This window comes from Dufourea novaeangliae, unplaced genomic scaffold (assembly GCF_001272555.1).
Source record: "Dufourea novaeangliae isolate 0120121106 unplaced genomic scaffold, ASM127255v1 scaffold64, whole genome shotgun sequence".
NCBI classification, from domain to species: Eukaryota; Metazoa; Arthropoda; class Insecta; order Hymenoptera; family Halictidae; genus Dufourea; species Dufourea novaeangliae.
In genome coordinates this window covers 703964-730570 of record NW_015373954.1, presented here as the reverse complement: position 1 = coordinate 730570, position 26607 = coordinate 703964, and the positions used below count along the sequence as shown (strand labels likewise).

The 26607-nt window shown below is 41.8% G+C and overlaps 2 protein-coding genes across 2 annotated transcripts; one reads left to right on the top strand and one right to left on the bottom strand.

Moving 5' to 3' along the window:
- Positions 1-466: 466 nt before the first annotated feature.
- LOC107186202 (protein HGH1 homolog) lies at positions 467-1940 on the bottom strand. The gene is made up of 5 exons (XM_015574024.1): positions 1834-1940; positions 1479-1713; positions 1176-1409; positions 813-1097; positions 467-737 (listed from the first exon to the last, which is right to left on the bottom strand). Exons 1-5 carry the CDS (start codon positions 1916-1918, stop codon positions 467-469), a joined length of 1110 nt encoding a protein of 369 aa, XP_015429510.1. The 5' UTR covers positions 1919-1940.
- Positions 1941-2881: 941 nt separating this feature from the next.
- LOC107186314 (ras-like protein 3) lies at positions 2882-26598 on the top strand. Its single transcript, XM_015574153.1, has 4 exons — positions 2882-3569; positions 22656-22932; positions 23483-23764; positions 25952-26598. Exons 2-4 carry the CDS (start codon positions 22750-22752, stop codon positions 26039-26041), a joined length of 555 nt encoding a protein of 184 aa, XP_015429639.1. The 5' UTR covers positions 2882-3569; positions 22656-22749; the 3' UTR covers positions 26042-26598.
- Positions 26599-26607: the final 9 nt, after the last annotated feature.

Below are 26607 nucleotides of genomic sequence, written 5' to 3'. Positions count from 1 at the left end.
CGATATTCTTACAAGTACCTGTTTCGTTGCTTGTAAGCTTTATACAAAGCTATACATTTTATTCTTCTAATTTATACAGGAGAACCTAGAACATACAGACTAAAATTATTAAGGACTTGAAAAAACATTGTTTTCAAAATTGATTTCTAAAAAAGCAGTAAGGCATTTAATTACTTCAAGAGTTAAACAAAGCTCCAATAATGTTTAATCAAATTTCGCATAGTCTTACTTAGAGGATTGTGGTTGAATGAGATTTTTCATTCATATGTATTTATTTTTGTTGCTACACTGGACCTGAGAAACTTAATGTAACTAAAGATAGTCTATTGCATTAAAGAAAGGAAGAATGCAATATTTCGAATCACTTGGAGAATCATTCATTGTTCTTATTCTATTATGTACATTGTGTGCAGTATCAATGAAATAAAGAAACAGTGTTGTTCATAAAATTTATTTTAAAAACATTCTATCGTGTACTATTAATAAAATCTTTATCCATTCGATGAAACTTCTCTGTGTACTCAGAAGGAACCTCTACTTCCTTCAAATTATCTAAACCTATTTCGTCTTCAGTCCTGATTAAAATGTCTATAACATTTTCACAAGCTAGTAGGGCATTTGTATTCTTTTCCCATTTGTGATACTCTCTGAGTATTACGTAAGTATTCTTTGCCCTCAATGTCTCCCTACCTTGCTTTGTGGCACACAGCTGGGCCAATGCCTCCAGCAACATTATCCTAAAACAACCTAAAGTTACAATTCTGCCTAAGGCTAGTCCCCTAAAATACAACCTTAGAAATATATTTGTTCACCTAATATCTAAGTCTGGTTCCCGTGTTTTGGTCTCTGGCAAATATTGTAAACTAATTGGTAGTTTGTCATTATCCTCATCATCAAACTCTTCTGGACCAGCCAATGGCAACAGAAGATAAGACAAAATATCTACTTCAGGGCTTAACAGCCATTCATGATTTTCAACATCAAAACAGCAATTTTTTAGTGTACCCACTATTCCACCACGTCTTAATATGCTATCTGTATATTCTGTGAAAGGGAATAGCCTTTGGATAACACTACGTTCTCTGTCCATTAAATATCTATGCCCAATCGTGAAACAGAAATTGTTATTACAAATGAAAAATACTGTTTCAATGCATTAACCAATTTGTATGTACCTTCTGACTCTTGGGGATTGACTGAGGTTGCTAAATACAGGTCCTAAATAATGTAGTTTAGCACCTGTATTGTTGTACTGTTTGGCAGTAAATGCAACAATTATACTATCCCACGTATATTTACTTTTTTCAATAAGTATTACAACTCTATCAACTAAATGCAATGGTCTGGTCATGTTAGAAAGTATCATACAACATGGATCTGCTAAGGTACTCTCCTTATCCATTATAAATCTGGAAATATTTACTTTCAACTCAAACCAGAAGAAATACTGCTACTTAGCTAAGGAACATAGTATCTACCTAATACAAACATGTATTAAATTGTAATTATATATTGTATCTTGACTCTGTTTAGACATTTCTGAGATCAGTAGGAATGCGCTGGTCCCTGCTTCCTCTGCAGTTATATTTATTAAAGCTAAAGAAGCATCTTTAGAAATTGCTGTAGAGGAGTCTTGTATTAAAACAACTAACTGAGTTAGTAATTCTGGAAGTTTCAATAAAAGTTCTCGTCCTTCGGTTGTTCCAGTTACACCTGTTGTTTATTATTAATCATAAAACTTGTACATTTTCCATTCAGATCATAAATAAAAAAGAATCCGTTTACTAGCAAAGATTAAGGTTAAAAAATATTTTTTTGAATAAAAGTACTCACTGAGTACGTGTTCCAAGGCAACGGCTTTTAAATCTAATCGCATTCCTGGACGTAAGTATTGACACATTTCTTGAAGAGATTCCATTGCACATAAATAGTTATTCAGAATAAAATTAAAAGACAAAAGAAACACGCGCTCGAATTAACATCTATCAGCATCTGAAGAAAAGGTTCTTAACTATAAAGTGACACACTATGCCATCTACGGTAAAACGTTTAAGCTACTAGCCAAATACTAGTAGTAGCACATGTCAATAGATAACGCTACTGTGACCTCTGAGAAAATTTTATATCACTAATTTGACTAACATTTTAAAATATGCAGCAATTAACAGCTGTTATTAAGTAATATTCATGCAGGAGACATCACAAAACAATTCAGTGTCTTAAAAGGATTTAAGGATTATTTCACTACCTTATTGTCGTAATCAATGACAGTTTTAACTGTGATGTTGTAATTACTTTTAATTCACACTTCCTGGGACTTGATCTACGTTTTCTGAACTTTAATTTCCGAGCTTGACAAAAAAAAGTGTCACAAGAAAGTGTAAAATATTAATTTTCTTACGATCCCTCGGTCCAGGTCTCGGAACCAATAGCAATGAGCATTTGCTAGGGATTTTATCCTGATAATAACACCACGTATGAGTAGGCACTGTTCACATATGTTATTCAGTCGAGTTTCCATTCTACTTCATCACTTCTCACTGCGTATGTTAATAGATAAACATATACAGATAGGATACAGATTGTATTACAATTTTATTACTATCTATTTCTTGTAATTGCTATCAAATCGTTCGACGTTGATGCATTTTTAAATGTAATTGAAATATAAACCCACTTATGATCGAATGGACCACGTTTACATTCAAATGTCCCGCTTATTTCTTACGTTTGTTCCGATGGTGGCATATCCGCCGGAAGGTCACGTGTCATGCCTGATTTCGGTGATTCCCGTTTGGTAAAGCAGACTTGAATGGCGTTCATCTCGTTTAATTCCCCACCTATGCGGCTCTCTATCGTATAGTCACGGGTAGAGGGCAAAGCGGCGAGCAGCAGAGAGGCATCGCCCTAGATAACGGTAGAATCGTGGGCTGGTGTCGTGCTGGTTTTTCGCGAGAGTGCTACGAAATCGAGGGGGAATTCTGTATTCGCGAGTAGTCCCCGTGGAGTAGAAATTCGTCCACGGGACCCAAGTTATTCCGGTGGTATGTGATCCGGGCCGCCTTGAGGACAGTGAGTAATCGGCTGTTCGAAGCGACCGAAGAGGAGGAGGAGGACCGTGACCCGAGGAGCTTCGGTGCACCCGCGGCGCGCCGCGCAAGACTCTCCTCGACCAGCGGGGAATTTCTCAGGCAGTGACACGTTCGTTTCTTTCGTTCGGTCGTGTTTTCGTATACCGATCATAGAGAGACAGAGCCACGGATCGTCTCTTTGGCTTTCGATGTGTCCGACAAGTCGACTGGACGACGAACCGAGAACAGCAGTAGGAAACGAGTAATCGCCGGAGAATTTCTGTAGATTGGGATACAGTGGGCCGTGGACAAGGACGGCGAAAGAGGGACAGAGAAATAAAGAGAGAACAAGAGAGAGAGACGCGGATAGTAAACGAAGGAGTGCGCGAGGAAGAAAGGGAGAGACGGAAACAGTGCGACATAGAGGGCCGTTAGAAACGAGGATACCGATAACCGAGGACGCTGAACGGATTCAGAGAATATTTTGAAGGCGCCAAGGTAAGAGGGAAAACCGTTGTCTCGATAGGGATATGCGGTTTCTAAAAAAAGATCATCGTCCAACCCCCCCATGAGGTCTTTGTGGCGTGGCACGCCAGGCAAACGCCGCCGGAAATCATGCACGGTGGCCGCCCGCGCGTTTTCTCAGGCGGTGCCCGATCGACACTATTTTCTCAATTAGACAATACATCAAGCGTCCATTTTCTCGCATGTCCTTATTCTTGACGTCGAATCGGTCACATTTATCCAATGTTGTGATGTCGTCAGTTTCTCATGTCAAATGGTATTTGGATGCCTTGAAAGGGGACCGAGTTCTCGTGCAGGTTAGGTCCGACTATCAAGCTGGTTCTAGCTTATGGAATGAAGGTCCGATTATCCTAACGTCTTCTAACTTTTTTAGCTTCAAATCAAGTAGATATGGGATGGACCTAATGATTCCCTCCTCGCGTGAGTAGAACGACTTTTTTATGCGGTCCGGGCCCCAAAAAAGTCGAGGGCCAGTTCCAGAAACATGGGCAATATCTTCTTGAGGTAATGTGTCCCACATTGGACGTCGAAATTTTTAAACTGTTCTGATTGCTGTCTTAGAGTGGACACCGGTCTGCTCTCTCGAACTCGGGATGTAACCTCCTACTACTACTATTACTACTACTACCACCACTACTGCTACATGCTACTAGGGCCTACTATCTCGACAGATCAGCTTATCAGACAGTTTAGATAAAACGGTCGTTACGTTCGCGCGAAAACCCGCAGAGCACACCGGCAAGGACGAGAGTTGCACGGTGAATGTAGGCTACAATGTATTATTAGGTTGATCCATGAGTCTTGCGTTTTTCACAGTGTTCTAGGTTTTACTTTCGATTTCGTTTGCATACAAAGTTTATGGGAAGAGCCTAATATGTTTTTTTCCAATAGTGGATTCATTCATTTGTGAATCACAATCTGTGTCGCATTTTTTTGTTGAACTGTCAAAGATTTAAGTCAATGCTTTGTCTTGTTCTTCAGGTGATTAGACCATAGATAATGCTACCAAACTATTGTAGATGGTAAACTCATTGGAATTTGTTTAATTAATGTAGTCCCTTTCTATGATATTATTGGTCATATACAATGTCGAAAAAGTTTTCGAATGTTTAAAGTTCTTTTTAAGTAAATAAATTCTTTGTTATGTACGATGTTTCAAATATCCCTAGATATACATACAGTACCTAACTGTACCTGTGTTTCATTCAAGTTCTATTTTCACTGCAGAAATGTTCCTTAGAGTTCAACGGTGCAATATAGAATAACATAATTTTTGTCACATTTACAGTAACACTATAAATTTTATCTTACTGCGGTCGTCTTAAACACTTTCCCTGTTTCGTCTTCCTGACTCGCCGGTGATTCACGTGAGTCACCGCAAGACAGGAAGTGACTTGGGAAGAAAGAAACCCAGCAACGTGCAACGCTTGTGCGTCGAATATTTGTTTCTCTCGCGTTTAGAACGCCACTACGCTTGTCATTGAACACACAGAAATATTCACGCGAAAGATCGGCAGCCGTCTAATCTCTCCAGAACCGAAACTGATTTCGCTGGAACAAAAACAATGATCGACGGTCTAATAACAGCGCGATTCAGTGAGGTGCATCGAGCAACGTGTTGCGTATCGTGGAAATATTCTAATTCGGTGATCGATAAATGCGAATGTATTATTGATCGACGACAAAGATGAAAGTTTTGTTAATTACCGTGGCCATTAAATAGCTGTACCAAAGAGTACACAGTTGTGTCACGTGATCTGCAAATTCTGGGGTTACAATCCGTTTTGAATTTCATAGAAGCCTCATCTAATTATTGAAAATCCCCTTAAAAAATATATAATCAGTGGTATCAACTTTAGAATAATAAATACTGTTATTAACTGTAAATTTGTATGCATTCTTTTGATAACAGAATAAAATCGTAGTTAAACGTTTCTTTCTAAATTAGTTTACCGCGAAACCATTAAAAGATAATTATAATTGAAGTAAAGAATTTTCTGTTTTAAAAGAGTCGGTTAAAAAAAGTTTTTAAATGAAACAATGTCGAGTATTTTAAGTACGCGTGGATTTCCTTCGCAAGATTTCCTTGTTTTCTGTTCAACGCTGATTTCTTTTCTCTGTACGTGTTTGTACGCGATATTCGATATCAAAATCACGCAGAACTGCCGCTATGCATTTTTAGATTCGATTGCTCATTCCTCGAATTTTTTTACTTCTCTTTCTCTGTTCTCGCATCATTTTTCTCCTCGTTGTTTCGTGTATCTGAGATACAATTGTAGCTTTTGTAAATTTTAGAAAACGCACAATTTGTAGATTTCGAAAATCAACTTCGTTGCTTCGAAATTCGGTTTCTGATTGTTCTTTTTTCGGGATTCCAAACGGCCATCTTTATTCACGCCGCAATTTAAATCGAATCACGAAGGGTAAAGCATTTTCGCGCTATTTAGAGAAAATAGCAAGCGTTAAAAATTTCGAAAAGGCAGACTAATAAAAGTCGCGTCGAATCGGCCACGCAGTAGCTTTCAAATTCGTTATCTGTTTTGCCACCGATAACTTGCCACCATCGTCATTCTCATCCTCAATGCTACTATCGATAAATCTCGTCATTTTACGAATTTACTGGACCCTTATATTGATTCAGAAATTTCTTAACCAACTATCAAATCGATTTATCGAGTTTATATGGTCACGAAAAATTTCTGCAGATATTGCAATTGAAATGAAAGGTCTCAATTAACGTAGATTTCATTCGGAGAAAGAGTACGTTGTACGTGCATCGGTACCGATAGTTTCGTGCAAAATTACTATTACCTTCACTTAGCGAAGCGGGAATGACTCACAAACTAATGTAATCATTTGTGACGCCTGTTTTACAAGAAATGACGTAACAAACGTCGCGTCGCGTCATATCCGCATTGTTCCGCAATTATTTTTTATCAATTTTCACTCGCTTCACAGTGAGTTTCCCATGATTTAATTATATTGCACATTCTTCCAAGTCCAACTAATCGCTTGGTGACAAGTGGAAAACCTTCGAAAAACACATCGAATCGCCAAACCTTTTGTATTTAATCCGGAGAATAATGTGGAAATTAAGGTTTAATGGTCGAAGGGGGGCAGCAAAGATCCTTTGAGAACCGAAATTGCATTCCTTCCGTATCAGAATCAAGTCTTTCTTTGCACGGATCCTCCCACCGAAGGACAGTGAATTACGGTCGTTTAAACGGTTACGGAAGCACCCGGTTTATATCGTGTTCGTGGGCTGTTCTGGCGTATATTTCAAAGGGCGATACGTCGCCACTAAAAGGGTTGATATAGACGCACGCGTTATGCTCTGTAATCGATAGTTTCGGACTAGCCCGGACTACTGGCTCGATCACAACGGCATGATTATACCTCGTTGGCCCGAGTCTAACGTGAAAATTCGCATCTTTGCTAAATTTAATAGATTCCTACGATAGATTATTTGTCATTCGCTAATTATGTACTTAAATGATACAGATGGTATCTACTGCATAAAATTATATGTACAGTCCACAACACCTTTAACCATCTATGACTCACCTTTGAAAACGATACCCCCCGCGACTTTGAATCCGACACCAGCTTGCAGGTTAAAATCTATACGATTCCCTCGTTATATACGTTCCGCGCGACGATGATACAGCGGCGGGGATCGATTTGTCGCGGCGGAGAAATCTGATATCGAGTTACGCGTAGATCTCTGTCGGGCCACCCTGCTAATTAGTCGGACCGACAAGAATTGGCCCTTAAAGGTAGCCAGAGGCGTGTTAACTAGACACCAGCTGCTTTTCTTTCCGTAGCCTCCACCCTGTGCTCGGGTCCGTAGATTTTTTTTTCCCTCGGTTACAAGGACTTTCACTGATTCGCGGTTGTTATTGATGGTTTCCGATAAGAATTGACCTGAGGGTACACCGTGAGATAAGAGGAGCGCTTCACTGTCTATTGCGCTATCAGGTGAGGATACGATTGTAGCCCCTCCTACGCTTATAGATCCGCAAGTTACTGTCGTTTGTTACGCTACAGTTTGACCAATCAATTTTGAGACCATTGGTAAGAGAGGAAGAATGATTCAATGAATTTCTCGCCTGATATCGATGATCGTGAAACGAGAAGAAAAAAATGGCGGAGGATCGAATACTACGCGATGGAAAATCATCCGGTTCCAGGGTTATCGTATCGGCGTTGAAAAGTCAGAGATCGAGAAACATGAAAATAGAAGACGAAAACGTCGGGGTACGATATCGTCGATTCTTGGAAGCACCAGCGATGCGTTACACGGTCAGCGAAGAAAATTGTGGGGCTTACATGCTTGGTGTCATTGCGTGACGCGAAATGAGTCATGAGTTCGTGAACCTTATGGCGGGTAACGTGTTCCCTGGTTCCCTCTCGATAAGTCATCCTACTTCGTCGTCGAACCTTCGTGTTTTATTTCATTTTTTTTCCCTCTCTCTATCTCGTTTCGTTTCCTTCGGTGACTCTTAAGTCTTAAAAGGATTAAACTCGTTAGAATTACGATGATTCATGTCCTTCGGTCTGCTTCTGGGCAGGATCAACGCCGATAACGTGTTCTTCGTTGTTGTAATGTCCCGTGAAGAATGCGGACGAATATTTCTGAACACTTTTTGCCTATGCAAAATGAGGAGTCTGTTGAAAATAGATCTTCCATGTTCTTGAACTTTAGATTTGAATTGTGGGTTCTTGATGAAAACGTACAGATTCTTAAAGTAACGTTCACACGCGACGTTCCTAATAATCCTTTCCAAACGTTTCAACATTATGCAAATAAACGTATCTTATCGAGATTATTGATGCGTTTTTGCTGGATATATCGTTCTCACACATGTACGAAGCATCATTGTCCCGAGTGAAAGTTATTTTTAGTAATATAGACACCCTTAAGAATCAATGTTACAAAGTTTTTCTCCGAGTACCATCAGATCACGGACTAATAATTGAAGATACAGGCGTTGTATCAAATATCCCTACCTTGTTTGGAGGCGCATAATAGGGTGAATCATATGTCTGTCAAGGGTTGATCATACTTCCAAGTTTCTCGATACACCGTTTTCATTAAGGCAACTGGAGACACCCGATAGAATATCCGTGATAGATGCTGTGCTATGGTAATATTATACGAAGTATAGGAACAGCAATTTTGATAATGCAAAGCTTAATGCGGTTACCAGTAGGCTCTATCGATTTTGTATCGCGAAAGCTATCGCCGTAAAGCAATCATGTCGCAGACCAAGCTTAATTAATCTAATTCTGTCTTCTTCGGATCACTTGTAAACACGGCGTTGGTTATAAATAACATAAATAACTCGAGGGTGAAAAAGAGACATTTCTTCTCAAATTTATGGACTGATTAGAATTTCTGCAGTCTGTGCGTTGGGAGTAATTTTATGATTGTTCTGTTTCCTGAAGATGGGCATCTCAGAGACTCAGAGTAACGATGGAACGCGAAGAAAAGCGCTCTCATCGAGCCGCGTAAGACGTAAAGGAAAAGTCGCGTTATTATGCCACGTCTCCGGTGGAAGTGCCGTTTTATGTAACAAAATATTGGACTCCGTACGAGATGCTTGTTACGTTATACCTCATTTGTTACGAAATGAAACGCGAGGGAAAAAGGGGCCATCACTTTTTTCTCCCTGAGTACATAAAACGCCATGGAGAGGAAAGATTCCACCCCGAATTCTTCAAAATACATTGAAAAATACACGAAACTCCCTGTCGTTCTCTTCAACCATACATCATTCTTATGGAATAAAAACATTTCCATTTCTAGCGTGGAATATTCATTCAGAAAAGATTTTTCCAGCGTGCACAGAATTCTGCCAATAAATCAAAGAAGACAGAACATTCGTTCCTGCGATATTGGATCTATCACTCTCTTTATTGGCTGAATTAGAAATTATTAGAGGCACGATTCGTCGCCGTCTTGGCGCAAAAAAAGATACAATGGACTGTACAATTTCGACGAAATCTATGATTCATTAACATTGTATAGAGTCAATTATTTTATTCTCTTTCATCGAAATATATATCAATACGAGGGGTTCTATTATTTATTGACGTTGTATTATTTCCATACCAGTGACGGATACACAGAATGACCGCGTGGAGATTCCGAATTTTAATTAAGATTACACTGGGCCCGTTTAGGACGCGACAATTACGTCCCGATGTTAATTAGACATTAATTATATCCGTCGATACGGTGTCTCGTTGCGGGATCAGCTGAGATAACGCGAGTTCTTTGCTCGAAAAATCTCCCCTGGGCGTGTCTTCCGTTCGTGACAATGATGCCCGCTAATTAGGGTCGGTTTTCACGCACCGTGACACTCGACGGAAACGTTACAATTGATATTTTTCCGTCGATAATTTCATTCTCTGACAGTCTTGTTAACACTCGCGACGCGAATATACTTTTAATTTAGTCCTAAGTTAAGTTTTCCGTATTTGTGGTAACAACTTAATAACATTTTATTTGTTATTAAGTCTGGTTAACAAAGAACTATTGAATTAATAAATTAGAACTGCAGTTAACACGTAAAATAGACGTTCCTCGCTGAATATTTGAATTCATCAGCATTGCTTAAAGAGGCCAATCGCTAATAGGCAGCTTGAAATCATCGTCCACGAGGAGGACGCATAATGTGCTCGCCCCAGATACATGTGGCTGGCCTTACGTTGGCGATTCACTTCCTGTGCAATCAGGTCCGATCAATTAATGCTTGAATGCCTTCTTATTTGATCTCATAATGAACGTCAATCAGTGATCAATTTGTCCTTTGAACAAAAAAATGTCGTATTACCGGAAAAATTGAATCTCTGTAGACTTCGGAGGTTTTCCTCTTCTAATCGTACAATTATTAACAGTGAACACGAAGGATGATCTCAAGTGGATAAAACAACGTGAAAGTATAGAATAGCTTAGAGTCCATCAAGAATGTATTGCGAATAAACTAAGAATAAGTAACAGAGCTACATATAATGTTGGTTAAGCTGAGTGGTCCAGAGTTTCGCGAATCGAAATGTGTAAACGTTTGCACGTGCCTGATCACGCAATTTCTCTCGCGAACTAGTTCCTTTCACTAGTGACTACTAACCCGTATATAATTCCGATAAATCGATAGTATCTCGGCTGTAAACGTTTTGTCCACGTAAATCTTACACTGGCAAATTTTCTAATTTGATATCGAATCGAAGAATGTGGATATCGATCGTCTATAGTCTATTGAATAAAACTTTCGAACGTTGGTTGTTTTTTTTTTTTTTTTTTTTTTTTTTTTTTTACTAAATAGAATAGAATAAAGTACGCGATACTACAAGAGGAGTCGACGGTTAGCTGGTTCAGCGATGATTAAACGCTGAGGGAATCGGCTTACTCCTAACTCGTCGCGTCAGAATACGGAGAACGACGCGTTTTTGAGACGTAGCACAGTCCTCGGATTGCTTTGAAATTATCCTGTGCTTCCGGGACAAGTTTCTAATCGCGGGAACGTTAAAGATAGTATTCAGAGTCATTAGTCCCAATCTACACCCTATTTAGTCTTTCATGGTGTCTATTTAAAAAATTATTTTACATATACGTATAAAATTATTTTACATTTACGTATAAAAACCTGATGTATTTTTTAAGATACCGGAGAATCCACTTTCGAGCTGCTCTTGAATTACAGTGTATCCTCGAAAGGCAAAATATCGTCGAGTAAACACAGCGTGAATGTTAAGTCTTTGAACTGCAGTTTAGAATCTGAAGGGTTCTTCGGTCGAGAAGCGTATTTTTACTGCTCCTCGGTGAAAAATTGAAGGAACGCGCGGAAAATTTGAAGAGGGCAGTAACGGCTGCCGCCGCGGAAAATGTATGTACACAAAGTAGGGGTAGTTTCACCCTCTATTGGCCAGAGATTACCCGACCCACTTAAGGGAACATTAGTCCGCGATTAACGTCTTCCGTGGAACCGAAGGTGGGAGCACAAAACTGTTTGTACACACTTAACCCAGTTAAACGTGTACACGGCCGGCGGGGGGAGATCGATGTATCTCCCGAGGATTATTAAAGAACGCTCCTCGAAATTCGCGATTCCAATTTGCCCGTCGATTCGTTCGTTTAATTGCGAGAAATCCTCCCTTTGTTCCGCACGGAATCTTCCTACCGTCGAAAGATTACTGGGTTCCTGCGAAGTTTCTACAATAGACACACCTTCGAATTCTTTTAAAATTTTGTTACTTTGTATTATTATTCTATATTTTTCTTCAATTCTGAATGGAAGAATGGTTCGCTATATGTGAAGTGTCGAGTGCTAAGATTATTTTAAAGATTGTCTCCGAGAGAATCCCAGGAAAATTCTCGTTCGATGCAAATACTGTCTAGAAAACTCGGTGACGTTTCCGACTTAAAAATAAAACTGAGCAGGCGTTCTTACAGCGGGGTACGTAAGCTGATTTGAAGCAGTCAGTAACAGAATGAAAAATCCACCCACGTGCAATCTATTTTTTCAATCTGTTCCCGGTTGTTCCCAACCGAATGTTTCACTGGTTTCATTTCTGAATGTATTACGAGCTAGCTTCTTTTTCAAACGGAATGTAAATCTTCTCAGGTTATCTTAAATGTTGAATTGAATATTTAGTAGTATCCCACGACGCGCTCGAAAAGAACCAACAAGCCTCGATCAGACATCCGACACGATCACACTAATTCGTGTATTCTGTAAAATATCCGTTCGTGGATGGACCGACAAATCTGGGTCGAAATTGATCCGAACCAGCATTCGTTGACACTGATCCGCCGACAGAAATAAAATAAGGAACACTTTTTATAACCCCCGATCGATCGGAGCGTAGTATTCTATTTTCGTGGCCGTGGGGATCAACTTGTTGACGAGACATCGAAGACGGTACGAAAATCAGCGAACCCGGCAATGGTGGATTAATATATTACATCGAACGTTTCCTCACGATAATCTGCCGTAACAAGACGGAGAAACCGTGTCCCCGTGGCTAGACCCGAGGCTGTCGACATTGTTGAAATCGTTCGGGAGCTTAAGGGGTCGCGATGCCCTGAAACTTGCTTCTTAAACACAGGCGAAGCGGCTGGTAATGCTTTAATGGACCACTGACAGCGTTCTTAATTACCGGCGAGATGAAAAAGTCAATAATAATAGCGAGCTGTCCGAGAGAACAACGGCCTTAGTACGTTCGCCGACGTAGAGACCCTGTCAGATTTCATCTGGTCTTTTGTGTACAGGCGAACAAAAATTCTTGCTCAGAAAACACCATAATGGAACAGATACAAGTTGAAAAACTTGTATCTTTCACATTTCTTTTGTAACCCTTTCGGTCATCTTCGATCGCACTTTTTCTCCAAGCCTTCTCGGGTCATCTTTGGCGAACTTCTCGTTGTTGGCTTTTAGGAGTCTCTTGCGGGTTCTCGGGGTTCCTCGATAACACTCGAGGACTTCTGGCAGGTCTTCGGGGTTCTTGAACGATGGCGTATAGTAATTCTTAAAGGATCCACCCGCGTCAGGCTTCTAACAAGGAATCTTGGATGGATATTCGCCGAAGACCATCAGCGTTCATCGACCCGACCGGTGGTTCCGCAAGCGAACAGCCTTATATACCAAAGCGGCGGCGGTTTCCGGTTCCAGACAGCAGCTTCCGGTATCCTCGCGTCACACCGATTGGCCGCTGGCTGTCCCCCTGCTCTTCTGGGACACGGATTGACCCAGTTGTTTCAGTTCATCCGCGCGGGGGAGGGGGAAACAGAACGCACCGTCGACGACCGTGTTCCTTTGACGTTTCGCGGATTGCTGGCAGGCAGCCGGTTTAATTTACCGGCTGCCGTTTTATTTCCTTTCGACCCGTCCGGGCGACCGAAATGAATTCGACCGTGTTCGTAATTACAATGTCAATCTCGTCTTCGTTTTGAGGGGGCTCGGGGGCGGAAGGGGTGGCTCAGCGACAGGGACGCGAGACTTGCCTTCGAAGGAAGAAGGGGAGATCAAGAGTATTTTTAAAAGTACGCGACTGATCAAGGTGGAGACCACCACACCACTTCGGAGAACATCAAGGCGCAGTCTTAAGAACACGGTTCATGCATTTTTCATCACGTGTTTCTAAATATAGGTATATGTATATAGGGGTGGTACACAACCTGAAAGTGTTGCGGCTCGGATAAAACCGAGTGTAGTATTACTCGCGTGATTAGCGGGAATAAGCAATGTTGGGCCAGCAAGAGCACGGCTAAGAATTAATCTAGCTACCGAGCAGTTCCCCGTTACGCGCGATTTGTGTCGCCTGTTCTCGTTATCAGGCATTACTTCATATCCTGTGAACTTGCTATCCGGGACATGTATCTGCGCGTGATACAGTTTCACCGAGAATCTCGTGAATTCCCCGAAACTTATTTATTTAACTTGTGGTGTTTATTTCGTAATAAATGTTCTGACACGCAGGGCGATTTGAAATTTCATCAACGTGATCTACGAGAAGAAATAATGTTTTGTATTTCCAATGCAGTCTGTTGAATGGTATGAAGAGCGTTTCTATCGATCACTGTGGGAGATCGGTAAAAGGTGAATGAAAATTTGATCGAGTAAGAGGGTAAGAACTTCCAATAAAGTTTCGGTTACTCAAACATTTGCTCGTCGCCAATCCGTTCTAGCAAACACGAGCGGGGCTTGTTCAAACGTTTCACTGATTGCACAATTATTGCAATTTCGTTGGTGCCCGATCGATATCCTTACTTTGTAGCGAACACCTCGGTTTTTTTTCTTTTTTTTTGCAACGTGATCCATGAAAGTGTGTAATCCGTGTGCATCGATTCGGTTTTCCTGGAAATGTTTTGGTCCAAATGCTCCTGGCATTTTATAATGCAACAGAAGAGAACTCGCTGGACCGAGGTAAATCCGGTCGGTGCATTCGAAACACGAAGAAAGCCTGAAATACAGTAGAAAAATTACTTCCGGTTCGGTCACTCGGCTATTTAGCAATATCTTCCTTCCAGAATCTCGGGCTGTAATCTATCTGGCCATCTATTCTCGGGTTATTTTCGTACGTTCGTTTTCGTTCCCTGTTTGGACGAGGAGATCCGAAAGGATTTCACGGAATTCTATGCGACTGGAAAATCAGAAAATGTCTCGGCCAGTTTCCGTTCGAAAATCGTACAAATTTAATCGTTCGAGGAGATCGTTCGTGACCAATTTCGTAGATGGAATACCTGGCGATCGTTTAATTAAATTTCAAACCTTGTGTCATCGGATTTTCTTTTTTTTTTTTCTTGTCGGAATTTCATAATTGAACAAGCAGACAATGATATAACGGAGATCGTGAATGAAGAATATGTTTTGGTCTTATAAAAGGGATGTATGGAAGTTAATATCCGATTGAATACATGAACAGAAATTGTTATAACGTCGGAAATCTCGACAATCTGTTTACGTCTAGAAAGAACCTTGTGAGCATTCAGCGTTTTGTCACGAGTCCCCTCCCGGCTTTCCGTCGAAAAATTTTAACGTCAGATCTCTCGACGCCTTTGTGGTATTCGTTTTCCTTTTTCAGAGGAGTGGCGTTGCGATAATTAACAAAAAGAGGGTGCGAGGTTGAACGGGGTGGGTGGCACTCGACTCGAATACTCCTGTAGTGGTTCGCCGATAACGTTTTCCTGGGTTTCCTGAGGGCGAAATTCTCCCCTGAATTTTTCACCGACCCCCATCTGTGTTCGTCAAAGAAAAAGGAAAAAGGACACAACCCTTTCTCGACGATGGCGATTGAAACTTTTACTAGCAAAAACCCTTTTCGATACTTTCAACGGAATATTGACACTCACGCGACCATGATTTTTCAAGGGTAATTCAAACTCATTCTTTATAAATGATAAAGAAGGAATTAAAGATGGCATATTATCAAACATCAAATTCAAGCGATTTTTAGCGGAATGTTAACAGTTGGAAGAAGTGAAAGTCAGGATAAGTTCGATTTCACGACGATTCCATCGGATTCGATTACGTCCCCTTCATTGATAAATTTGCTTTTCCCATCGCGTAGGAATAGAATTTTTCTTGCTTTTTCCGCCGAATGACAAGCCCCTTGGTCTACGGAAGAAATCATTTAATCCTGAAAGCAATTTCTATCGCGACTCGGAACTTGAAATTACTATTCGCATTACACTGAGCCAGGGACCGACTTATTCGCTCAGCTGATCCGGCATTTTTCTTTTTCGCGTCCCGGAAATAAATTGCACTCGCTAAGTGCTCGCGGAAGTAATTTTTTTTCGCGGAGATATTGCTGTTATATCATTTTTCCACTCGGATTCCCACAAATGGATTAGGGTTTTTTTCCCCCTCCAATTACTTCATCCCGGTCATTTTTACGGCCACGAATCTTAACCGTTTCAATGTTAATGTTTTTCGATAATCCACAGATCAAACATTCCACGCGGAACAAGCTTTGGCGGTGGTAGGTATATTGTTTCATGTGTTCCCCTGAACGGACGGGAGCTTTGGGAAGTCTAGACACGGGATATATGTTTCAATTCCTCGAAATCAAAGTTCCGCTCCCCGAAAAGGGCGCAACAAGGCGAGACGTACGCGTCGACTGGCTGTAAAGTTTACCATCCCCGTGAAAGGATACGTCGATGTCGCGAAAAGCCGATAGTTCTGTCATTAATTCTGCTTCGTTAGAAGTTCGAGCACGCTCCCTCCCCCCCCCTCTCCCGTTCCTCTTCGCGCGGTAGAGAGACTCGAATTAATTCTGTTTTGGAGGAGAGAAGAGCGCTGCAGTGCAGCCAATTGCATCCTCGAGTGTCTCGTGGCCGTGTTACGTCTTGTTCCGCGGCATCCCTCGCTTGTAATTAACTATACGACAACAAGTATAAGCATCAGAAGACAAGAATTTTCTGACAACGAGATAATGAACGTGTAAAGTGATTTTTTCGTCGTACGGTTTCTCCTTTTTATCGGTCCGTTTCGCTCGAGAGGAGTTTCCAAGGCATTGAGAATCGCGTTATAAAACGCGAAAATCCTCCGATATCTCTGCGCCTCGCCGGCCCAGCAAAGGGGATGAGAAACCATCGAAATAACGGGTACCCTGAAAGGAGGTGCATCCGATAGGATAATTCGGTTCGACTTACCGGCCCCGCGGATCCGTCTTTTGTGCTCGACTGTGAAAAGCAAACGACACGGGAAAATGTTTGCTAAACGCGCTCGATTGGCCTCCCATCGACGAGTTTTCGACGCGCCCGGTATCTCGGGACGTTTCTCGAGTGATATTTATTAAAACCCGTTGCACGGTAAACATACAGATGCGGTAGGTTCTCTGTAGACGCATTACACAAGGCTAGGAACACAATTATTAAGGCACAGATAGTGCAACACTACACTTTTTCACTGCATCGTTGAAAAAAAAGTTTTCTAAAAAATCATTTTTATATCTTCAACAAAACAGAATCAACTTTTTTCACGGTGAACCGCAGCGAGATAAAACGTGACAAGGGAGAACGACGGGAACATAAACGAAAGCGAGACGATTCAGCCGACGTAACGAACGACCTTGCCACGAAAAAAAAAGACAAAAGAAAATACGAAAAATCCTATTCAAAGTGCTTCCCCGAAGGCGCGAGCGAGCACTTCCGCCGGAAGAGAAAAATAAAGATTTTCCAGGGAGAGGTGGATCCTGGTCGAGGCCAGGGGATCCATGGATCCTTTTCACGGCCAAACCGGCAGAAGTGCTTCGTGCACAACGATACGACGCAGAAATCATTTGGAGATGAAAAATGGACGGTGAGAGCACTCTTCGCTTCGCTCTTACCTAGTGAAACACCGCGAGTCCCTGTGACACAGTTTTGCACAATAGAGTAGTCTGCCGCTTTTACCGAGGCTATGCGCCATTCTTTTTCATTCTTAAAGCACCGGCCTCACGGCCCTCGCAATTCATTTTTAATTGTCGCTGCACCCCGACCAACCACCGCGTGACTGTTCCCCTTCGAGATCACTAACTTAATTTTCTGCCAAATCGCAGCTTAATTTTCGGGATCGTTCTTCTTTTTAAATCGATATTCTAACGTTGGTTAAACGAAACAAGAATCGTTCGTTGAAAATTGTAAATTATTGTCGTTTCTTCTTATTCAATTTAAAGACCCAGATTGGACAATTCTCTCGTATAATGTCCAGCTTCAAAGGACCTATAGAGATTCCGCTATTGTTCGTTCACCCGAAGTAAATTAAAATCTAGTAAAATTTTCAAACAATTTTCCAAGCAAAACGGTTTTCCGAGTCAAGTATGTATTCCGCCGCCCCGTCAATAGCAGGCTGCTTGATATCGGCGGTCTGCCCGCAATTTTCCCGTATATCGAGAGAGTATCGGACCTTCGACGGGGCTTTAAAAGCTCATAACACGCGGTTCCCGAATCAATGAACCGTTAATTGGTTTCGGAGAATAATGCGAAGGAAAGGCCGTGCGCTAATTGCTCGGCGAACTATTGTTCGTCTACGTTAAACTCCCGAAAACATGGTCAAAAAAAAAGACACAGCGACAAATATTTCTTTTTTCTTTTATAATTAATAATTTTCCGTGTTTCGTTTCCCCCCGTCTGTTAACAACAATTTTATATCGAAACCCTGTAATTAGCTCCGAAGCGAGGCAATTGTTCGCTAAAAGTTGAAATTGCACGCGAAATATTTCAAATAGTTTTGTAAACGCGAACAAGTAAATTACTTTCATGGCGCGTATTGTTTTATCGCGGAATAATGAAAACATATTGTTCCGAGGCGACGAAGAAACAGGGCGGTTGCTTCTCCAACGAAAGTTTCGTCTTTCCTCCAATTTCGAACTTTCGATCTTTTTCTACCCCCCGGAAGTAGAGGCGACGCCGAGAAACCACACGCTCCTTCGCGTGTTACTCTCGCGGCGGTGCTGACGAACTTTGATCAACCTTCATCGTCTTTAATTAAACGCATCAGTGTCAAGACGGTTCTCTCGCTCGAGAGACAATTGCAGCCTCCGAATGCACGGGCACGCATCGTGGAAAAATTCTCACCCCCCCCCCCTTGGCCGCAAAACTTTATCGATCCTTATTTCTATATACGGCATACACACCTGAGCTGCAGGAATTTCAGAAAATCGTCCAACGGAACTAAACGGGTTACCGTGAATAGATAAAGTTCCATCGATACTTCGTTAACGATATAATTGACGGATGAAATTTCTCCGATAGTTTCGGTCGGAGAACTCCGGCCGAGCTGTTTTTGGAATAAAGGTACCACCCCCGTGTTCCCCATTCTGTTCACGTTGAATCGCCGTTGGTATATTCATTTGGCAAATGGACGCCGTCGTTTCACTGGGAAAAATCAGGGACCATTTTCGTTGATTGAATTCTCGACTGGTGGTTTACCGTGTTCTTTCGGGGAATGGAATGCGAAGAACACGAACCTTACCTATCTCAACAATAATTTTCCCAACTCTTTGGGGAAAATTCCTGGATATGCAATATTACATCTACCGTTCGCCCTAAATAGAATACCCGATTACTTGTCGCTAAATTTCACGAGATCCAAACCCAAATATTCTTCCACGGACACCACCCTTATTTCCCCTCGTTCCTGGAATCAACCGAGTGTCATTCTCGAACGCGACTCGGGCTTCGATCGTTCGCTCCATTTTTCTCCGTTTACGCTCCAGTCTGCATCGGAACGTACCGATAATGTGAAAAACGCTCTCCGGTTTTATTTATAGCGTAGAGTGTTGGTTCGATCGGTGGACGAAGGGGTGTTGGGGGTCGACGGGGGTGGTCTGGCCGCGAACGGGAAGCCGCGTGTCGAATTTCTCGAGGTTTTAATTCTCGCGCGACGGAGCGGGCGGAGCTGCGAAATTCGGCCGGGAAAAGGGCGGCGGATCGAGCCCCCTTTCCCATAACTGGGTCACCGGTCGAACGTTCGCTGCTCCCTCTGCGGACGTATGCGGATACCGATATATTTTCCTCGGCTAGGAAAAAGTTTTTTGGACTTCGTCCAATGGGGGGGGGGGGGGGGTAGTCGATCGCGACGAAACTCGTCGACTTGTTGCTGATCCGCGACCCGCGCGATCTAATTACTCCCCCTCTGATTGATTTCGTTTTCGGAGTTATGGCGCCCTCGATGTTTCGGCCCCCTTATTGAATCATCGTGACCAACATTGGGGTCTCTCGAAGGCTTAGGGAACAGTATTTTCGAGGAATCGATATACATATACGAAAGATTTAAACTTTCGAAAACTCGAAGGGGGTAGTTTTCTTATTTTTATTATTGCAAAATCCGCGCACTCTATCCAAGCTAGGGAAAAAAGGAAAATAAACGTGTCATTTGATTTCATTAGAAATTGGTTAGATAAGCTGTCTATAATTAGATGAGTCTGAAATAATCGTGGTCTGAAATAATTGCAGAAAAACTGCAGTCTATTAATGACAGAAGTAGGAGGCATGCATCGAAGCGTTGCATCGAACACACCGTAACGAAGGTCAGAAAAGGTACGGTTTTCGATCGGAAAAGTTCCTCGAGAATATTGAAATCAGTTCGATCTAGAAGTCGATCGAGTTTTCCGATGGTGGTGGTAGTACATCTATTGCTGGTTCCGCGACCAACTTCTCGCGTCGTTCTTCAATGTAATCGGCCTCTCCCCTCGATTCACGTCACCCTTCCGGCACAGACCTCGTCTCTGTGTGCACGCGTGTGCAAATGGAATCGTTGAACTCATAGACCGTCTCTTCCTTCCCGGATGGGAGCTACTCTGACACTTGAGGTTCTAACCCTAGCGAGCCTGGAAACGCTTAACCCCCCTCGTCGATTGGCTGCGCGTGGTCGCGAGAAGGGTCGGTTCAACCGAAAACACCTCGTGTTCCGTGTCACTTGACTCGTTATCGTCGAGATGTCCCTTAACCCCATGCCTAGCCGACGTGTACTCGCGACTCCACAGAGTTATTCAATTCTTGAGTATTTCGAGGGAGAGGAAAAAGAATACCCTTTACAGATTTTCGAACTCGATTCGGTGTATGATTTTTTTTTTCGTTGTCAGAGAAGGTAATTTTTCTAAATTACGGACTAGAATTTTAACTATACTTCTTGCTAATTAATCGAGTGATTCGATTGATGAAAATGGCGGGGAAACGAATGTAGGTCCCAGAGTAGGAAGAATCTAATAAACTTCGATCACGAAATGGAGATTCAAATTCGTGTAATTTGAACGGTAATGTTTTCGTAGTGAATTGATAGAGTAACTAGGACAACCTAAATAGAATCAATAGAGAAACAAGTGTAGGTCCTCCAACAGGAAGAATCTAATAAACTCGATTCACGAAATGGAAAATGAAATTCAAACTGCTGAGACAGTAGATACAGACAAGTATCTAATTTTTCTCTTGCTCCTTTGGATTCCCGATTCACTTCTATGAATATGTATCGGGGATCAATTTGAAATGTCTAATTCATTGTTAAAAAGAGAGGTCAGAATTCGTTCATTGTAACCGCGGAGATTCTCTTTAAATCGGACTCGAACGCTACTCGTAGTATGTATCTTGAAAGGGATGCGGTAGCGTAAGCGGTCCCATTCATAAACCTAAAATCAATGACGAATTGGTGAAAAGAAATCCGTGGCCGTGGATTGGTCGCGGCACGTCGCCATGATGGCATCGTCGGCCAATCGTCGACCGCGCCTTGTTTTCCCGTACTTGTGCACTCGTGGCGAATTCACCCCTTCCTCCCCCCTCCCCTCCTCTCTCTCTCTCTCGCCCACTTGAAAATTCCTACGTTTTTACCTTCTTTTCTAATTATTTTCGGGAGATGAGTACGATCTTGTACCTGCGATCCCGGTGGAAAAATTTAATTAAAATGCCTATTTATGCTACCACTGGAAATGTCTCTTTTAAATTGAAAAAGTTGGGAGGAGAAATAGATTTGTCACTGATGTTTCATTAATTAATTAATAATTTCGCATACCTTCGAAACAGAGAGTCTATTTACATTGGAATTATTTTGTGATTTCTGGACGAATATGGGTATCCAATTATTATACATGTTCCAAATAGGCTATGAAATAATTGATTCAATGTAAAAATAGAATGTTAAAGCTGTATAAGAAGAGATATTTCGATCGTTATGGAATGGTGGAAGTTGTTGAGTTAACTGTACAATTTTACGTGTCTGTTACTTTGGTCGAAGCTAAAGTCGTGGGACACACTGTATGCAGGCAGGAATTATCATTCTATTTGATCTCGTTGCCGCAATCCAGCAAGTTTGTCTAGTTTTTAAGACAAATGGCGCATTGCGTGCACGAAGCAGGCGCAGTGCGCTAGTTAAACGACAGAACGAACGAGGAAACTTTAAAAGCGAATTTTCGTATCCCACGGTTATACGTATTGTATTTTCACGAGTTCCATTCGATTTTCGAAAGCATGAAATTAGATAGGTTTCGATCAATAAGTATCTAGAAAAAACATTAGACACGAATAGACCAAGTTTCATGTTTCACTGTGAAAAACACTTGTTCTTGATTGATAAAATAATTCAACAAAAGCCACGTCCGATCATTCGAAACACTTATTATCGTCAATTTCCGAAATGGAACCCGAAACGCGACGTTTTATTATTCCGTGGGTCTCTAAAAAAAAACTGGGTGAACCCTCGGGCAGCCATCCTTCATTTACAAACAAAGGTTCGGGGGAAAAAGTTTTCCAGGCGAGGACAATAGAGGTGGAAAAAAATTCCGCGAAGCTCGTTTTTTCTTTTCCTTTTTATCGTCATAAATGAAATTTCGCGATTCCAACGACGGGACTTCTGCTAGCCACTGAATAAACGACAATTAAAAATTCCACGCTACCTCTATATCTTGCCTGCACCGAATTAAATATTCAAATTTAAGCGCGCGCTCGAAATCTGTGTTTCAAATCTCGCTGATTGACAACCTTTCCCCGAGAATAAGCCGGCGACGAAGATTATTTCACTAAGGCGATTAACTATTTACGGAGAATCATAAATATGGAATATACATTAGTTGGTCTGATTTCAGGTCCGTTCGAGTGAGGGGAAAGAGGAGCAAAACGTGGCGGATTCGGTGACCCCTCGGCTGTGACCACAGGCGCACAGAGAATTAGGGCAAGGAAATGCGTGAATATAAAATAGTGGTGTTGGGTAGTGGTGGTGTAGGCAAGTCCGCCCTCACTGTCCAGTTCGTCCAAGGAATCTTCGTCGAGAAGTACGACCCGACGATCGAGGACAGTTACCGTAAACAGGTCGAGGTCGACGGTCAACAATGTATGTTAGAAATCCTAGACACAGCCGGAACGGTGAGTTTTCCATAGAAAAATTTACCAGAAATCCACGCACCGACACTGGTGCTCCCGTAACGATTTTCACTTGTCGTTACCGAACTCCCCAAAAATCACTGTCAATTGACACCAGAGATGGGCACAATTTTATTCGAATAATACATTATGAGAAGCAGCAGTATCTAAAATCGTCGTCCTGACCTTGAAACAGTTTATGAGATTAAATAATTGTTTACGAAGTGTCTACTCGTTCAAGAAGAAATATTATTTTATTATAAAAATTGGAATTGCCACGTTCGATCAATGAAAAATGACGAAATTTTTTCTTCATCTTTTATTCGTTATTCGAAACTTTTTATCTACATAATGAATTTGCCCATCTCTGATTGGCACTCACGCGTGTCAGAAATTTAGCGTACGAACAACTTTGATAAATTTAAAAATAGAAGTTGGAGATATCTTTTTAGCGAGTGAAAAGTTCACGGTAGCACTAGTCGCGTAGAAATAAAAACACAACACGTGTAGATCGATAAATGTATGAATTAACAACGGTCTGTTTGTTCACCAGGAACAATTCACAGCCATGAGGGACCTTTATATGAAGAATGGCCAAGGCTTCATACTAGTGTATTCGATAACGGCACAGTCAACGTTCAACGACCTACAGGACCTCAGGGAGCAGATCCTCCGGGTAAAGGACACAGATGACGTGCCAATGGTGTTGGTCGGCAACAAGTGCGACTTGGAGGACGAGAGGGTAGTGGGCAAAGAGCAGGGCGTCAACCTTGCCCGGCAATTTAACTGTGCGTTCATGGAGACCTCTGCCAAAGCCAGAATTAATGTTCACGATGTGAGTAACGTTAACCCAATTCATCCCCCCTTCTCTTCCAAACACTAATAGAAATAGGGCGGAATAAACTAGAATTCGAATAGATCGGGAATTTTGGTTAACACCGAGATAACAACATTCGCGGAAACACTTTCACTCGTCGATGTCACCGCTACGACTGCCCGAACTGAACTGCGGTCTCGGCAAAATAATCCGAAAGATTTGACCTGCGTGTAGGGTAGAAATTCGTGGAGAATCAAACACCATTGACAGGCAATGGGAGATAAGTTTTGTAAATACGAGACCTAGTCAGGGAAAAGTGACCGCACAGTAGGGGTACGTGTGACGCGCATACCGACCGTAACGGTGCCGTTTTCACCCTCGTACTCTGTACACGTATTTGTTTTTAATTCTGCTACTATTTGATAGAAAGAATTTAAACCTAGCTGTTGGATGGACAGAAAATGAGGGCTGAAATGGGTTTCCAGAAAAAAGATTAATCTATTCTATTTCATTTTATCGTTTGATACATTAAAACTGGGACTGAGAGAATGAAATAGAATGGAACGCTGTTGATTCATAGAAGAATCGAGTATAAAAGGGAATATATTAGAACATAGAAAAAGGTAGAATAGAATAAAATAGAATATTTTACTAGAAATCAATACCAGCTTCCCCCTACCTTCAAAACCACAATAAAAAATTCCTATTCCAACTGCAGATTCGAGCATACAACACGCAGTGGGGATTTTTAAAAACCAGTGAACATGCTGTTACAAAATAACAGTAGTCTGTTCAGGAGGCTATTGTTGTTTGATAATTAGCGTGACGTGTGGGAGTTCAAGACCGTTACGAAGGCCGAGATATTCTAATTGAATGTGGGAATGCAATTGCTAAGTGTGGGAGTTGCACTCCAGGCCACACAGGATTCTCGGCTTCTAGTTAGTAACGCGTCGCTCGCAACCCACAGATTCCAACCTACTGTCTACCAACCTAGTTAACGAAAGCAAAAATGAAAAAAAGCTTCAACTCCCAACTTTTCAATATGGACCTCGCGTGAAATTTGCAGTCCGTGAATCCAGTATACAAATTGTTCCTCGAAATTATCATTTTGTAAACTGTCCCCCTATTACGGAGACTTCAATTGAAGATATTTACCGGTTACAATATCACTGCTTTCCTCTATGAGGATGTTCTCTGGCGATAGGATGCATCTCTTAGAGAATCCTCGGTGAACCATGCTGCAAATGGTTTTGTATAAGTTCTCCTCCCTTGGAGGATTTGTCTCTTGTTCCCTGCATTTCATTACTTTTGTTATTTTCGTCGTTCGAAAGTGCAATTCAGTTGTGCGTAATTGGAGCACGGTTTTCTTGGAGCAGCTTTGAATGGAGGGCGGGGGGGGAATACACTATGCGGCTGTTTGTTCAAAGCACGATGACGGTAATTATTTGGTGCAAATAAAAGAAGATCGGAATTTCCATTGGGCGTAATTAAAGGTCCACTTTAACGTTTGTTTGGGAGACAATTGGAATCGCAAAGATCAATAGGAGGCAGTATGGTGGTGACTGTCAGCCGCGGACGGAACGGAAAACGGCCACGTAACGCGGGCTGGTTATTTTAAATAAATTTTATTTACATCCATGTGTCAACATCCACGTTGACACGTTACATGTAACTTCGTTTTTACATAGACTTTCCAGCGCATAACTTTAAAATAAACTTCTTCGCGGAAACACACTGTCAGGTCCCTCTACTATCACAGCTAGGACAGAGATAAGACAAGTTCTACTTCGTTACTTCGCTATAACTTTCAAACGAGATGAAATATATTCGCAGTCTAGATGTAAGAAGAACTTAACTTAGACGGTGGAACTAAAGTTCGAATTATCAGAGCTAATTGTGTTTTATGGCTCGACGGTATTTTGCAATTCGAATTTAATCGACCCACTATAGGAGTGTTCGGTGTGTCTATGCAAAATTTAGATATCAGGCTCGGTTATCAATTTCCAGAAATCGTTTGATCTTAAACAACCTCACCAAGATTTGGAAACGAAGATGATCTTTTAAACTGTAACACAATTTCTTTCTCCTGGCTGGACACGTGTTTTCCTCGCGCACCTGTACTCGACATCCTGTCTCCCTTGAAATTTTCCCGTGTCCTTTAAGCACTAAACGATCCAACTAACCGGATTTTCTCGTGGATTCCAGATCTTCTACGACCTGGTTCGACAAATCAACAAAAAGTCACCGGAAAAGAAAATGAAGCAGAAAAAGAAATCGCTGTGCCGACTTCTGTAAAGTAGAAGATGTAGCAGAAGCCCATACTCTCCTGCACGATGAGACGGGAAGCAACACGCAAAACCGGGTATACCAGTGGGAAAGATGGAACAGAGGGGGTTCAGGCGACTACACGGAACAAACACTAGTGACAAGGAGGGGGCTGACGGAATCATAAGCAAATAGAGGGGCAACACAACGAGGAAGCGGACACAGGGGCGGGGAGGGAGGGTTACACATAGTCGTAGAACACCCAGAAGAAAGGTGGTGACAATGACGCAACGACGACGGAGAGAGGGTACGAAAGGGGATGAAGGTGGAGAGAGAACGGCGCAATGGAGGGGTGAAGAGAAACAGCGAGGAAAAACTAATAATGTTGTATATACGTTGGTCCCGGGGTGGCTCGTGTGCACGCGCAAACACAGGCGCACAAAGAGTTTTAGTGTTAACGAGACCCCGTGGCGTCGGTTATCATTGTAGGCGTTTTGCATTAAAGAAGATAAAGACGAGGCGGAAGAAGAAGAAGATGAAAAAAAATATGATTACTTAATGATAGTATACAAATATATATATATATATAAATATAT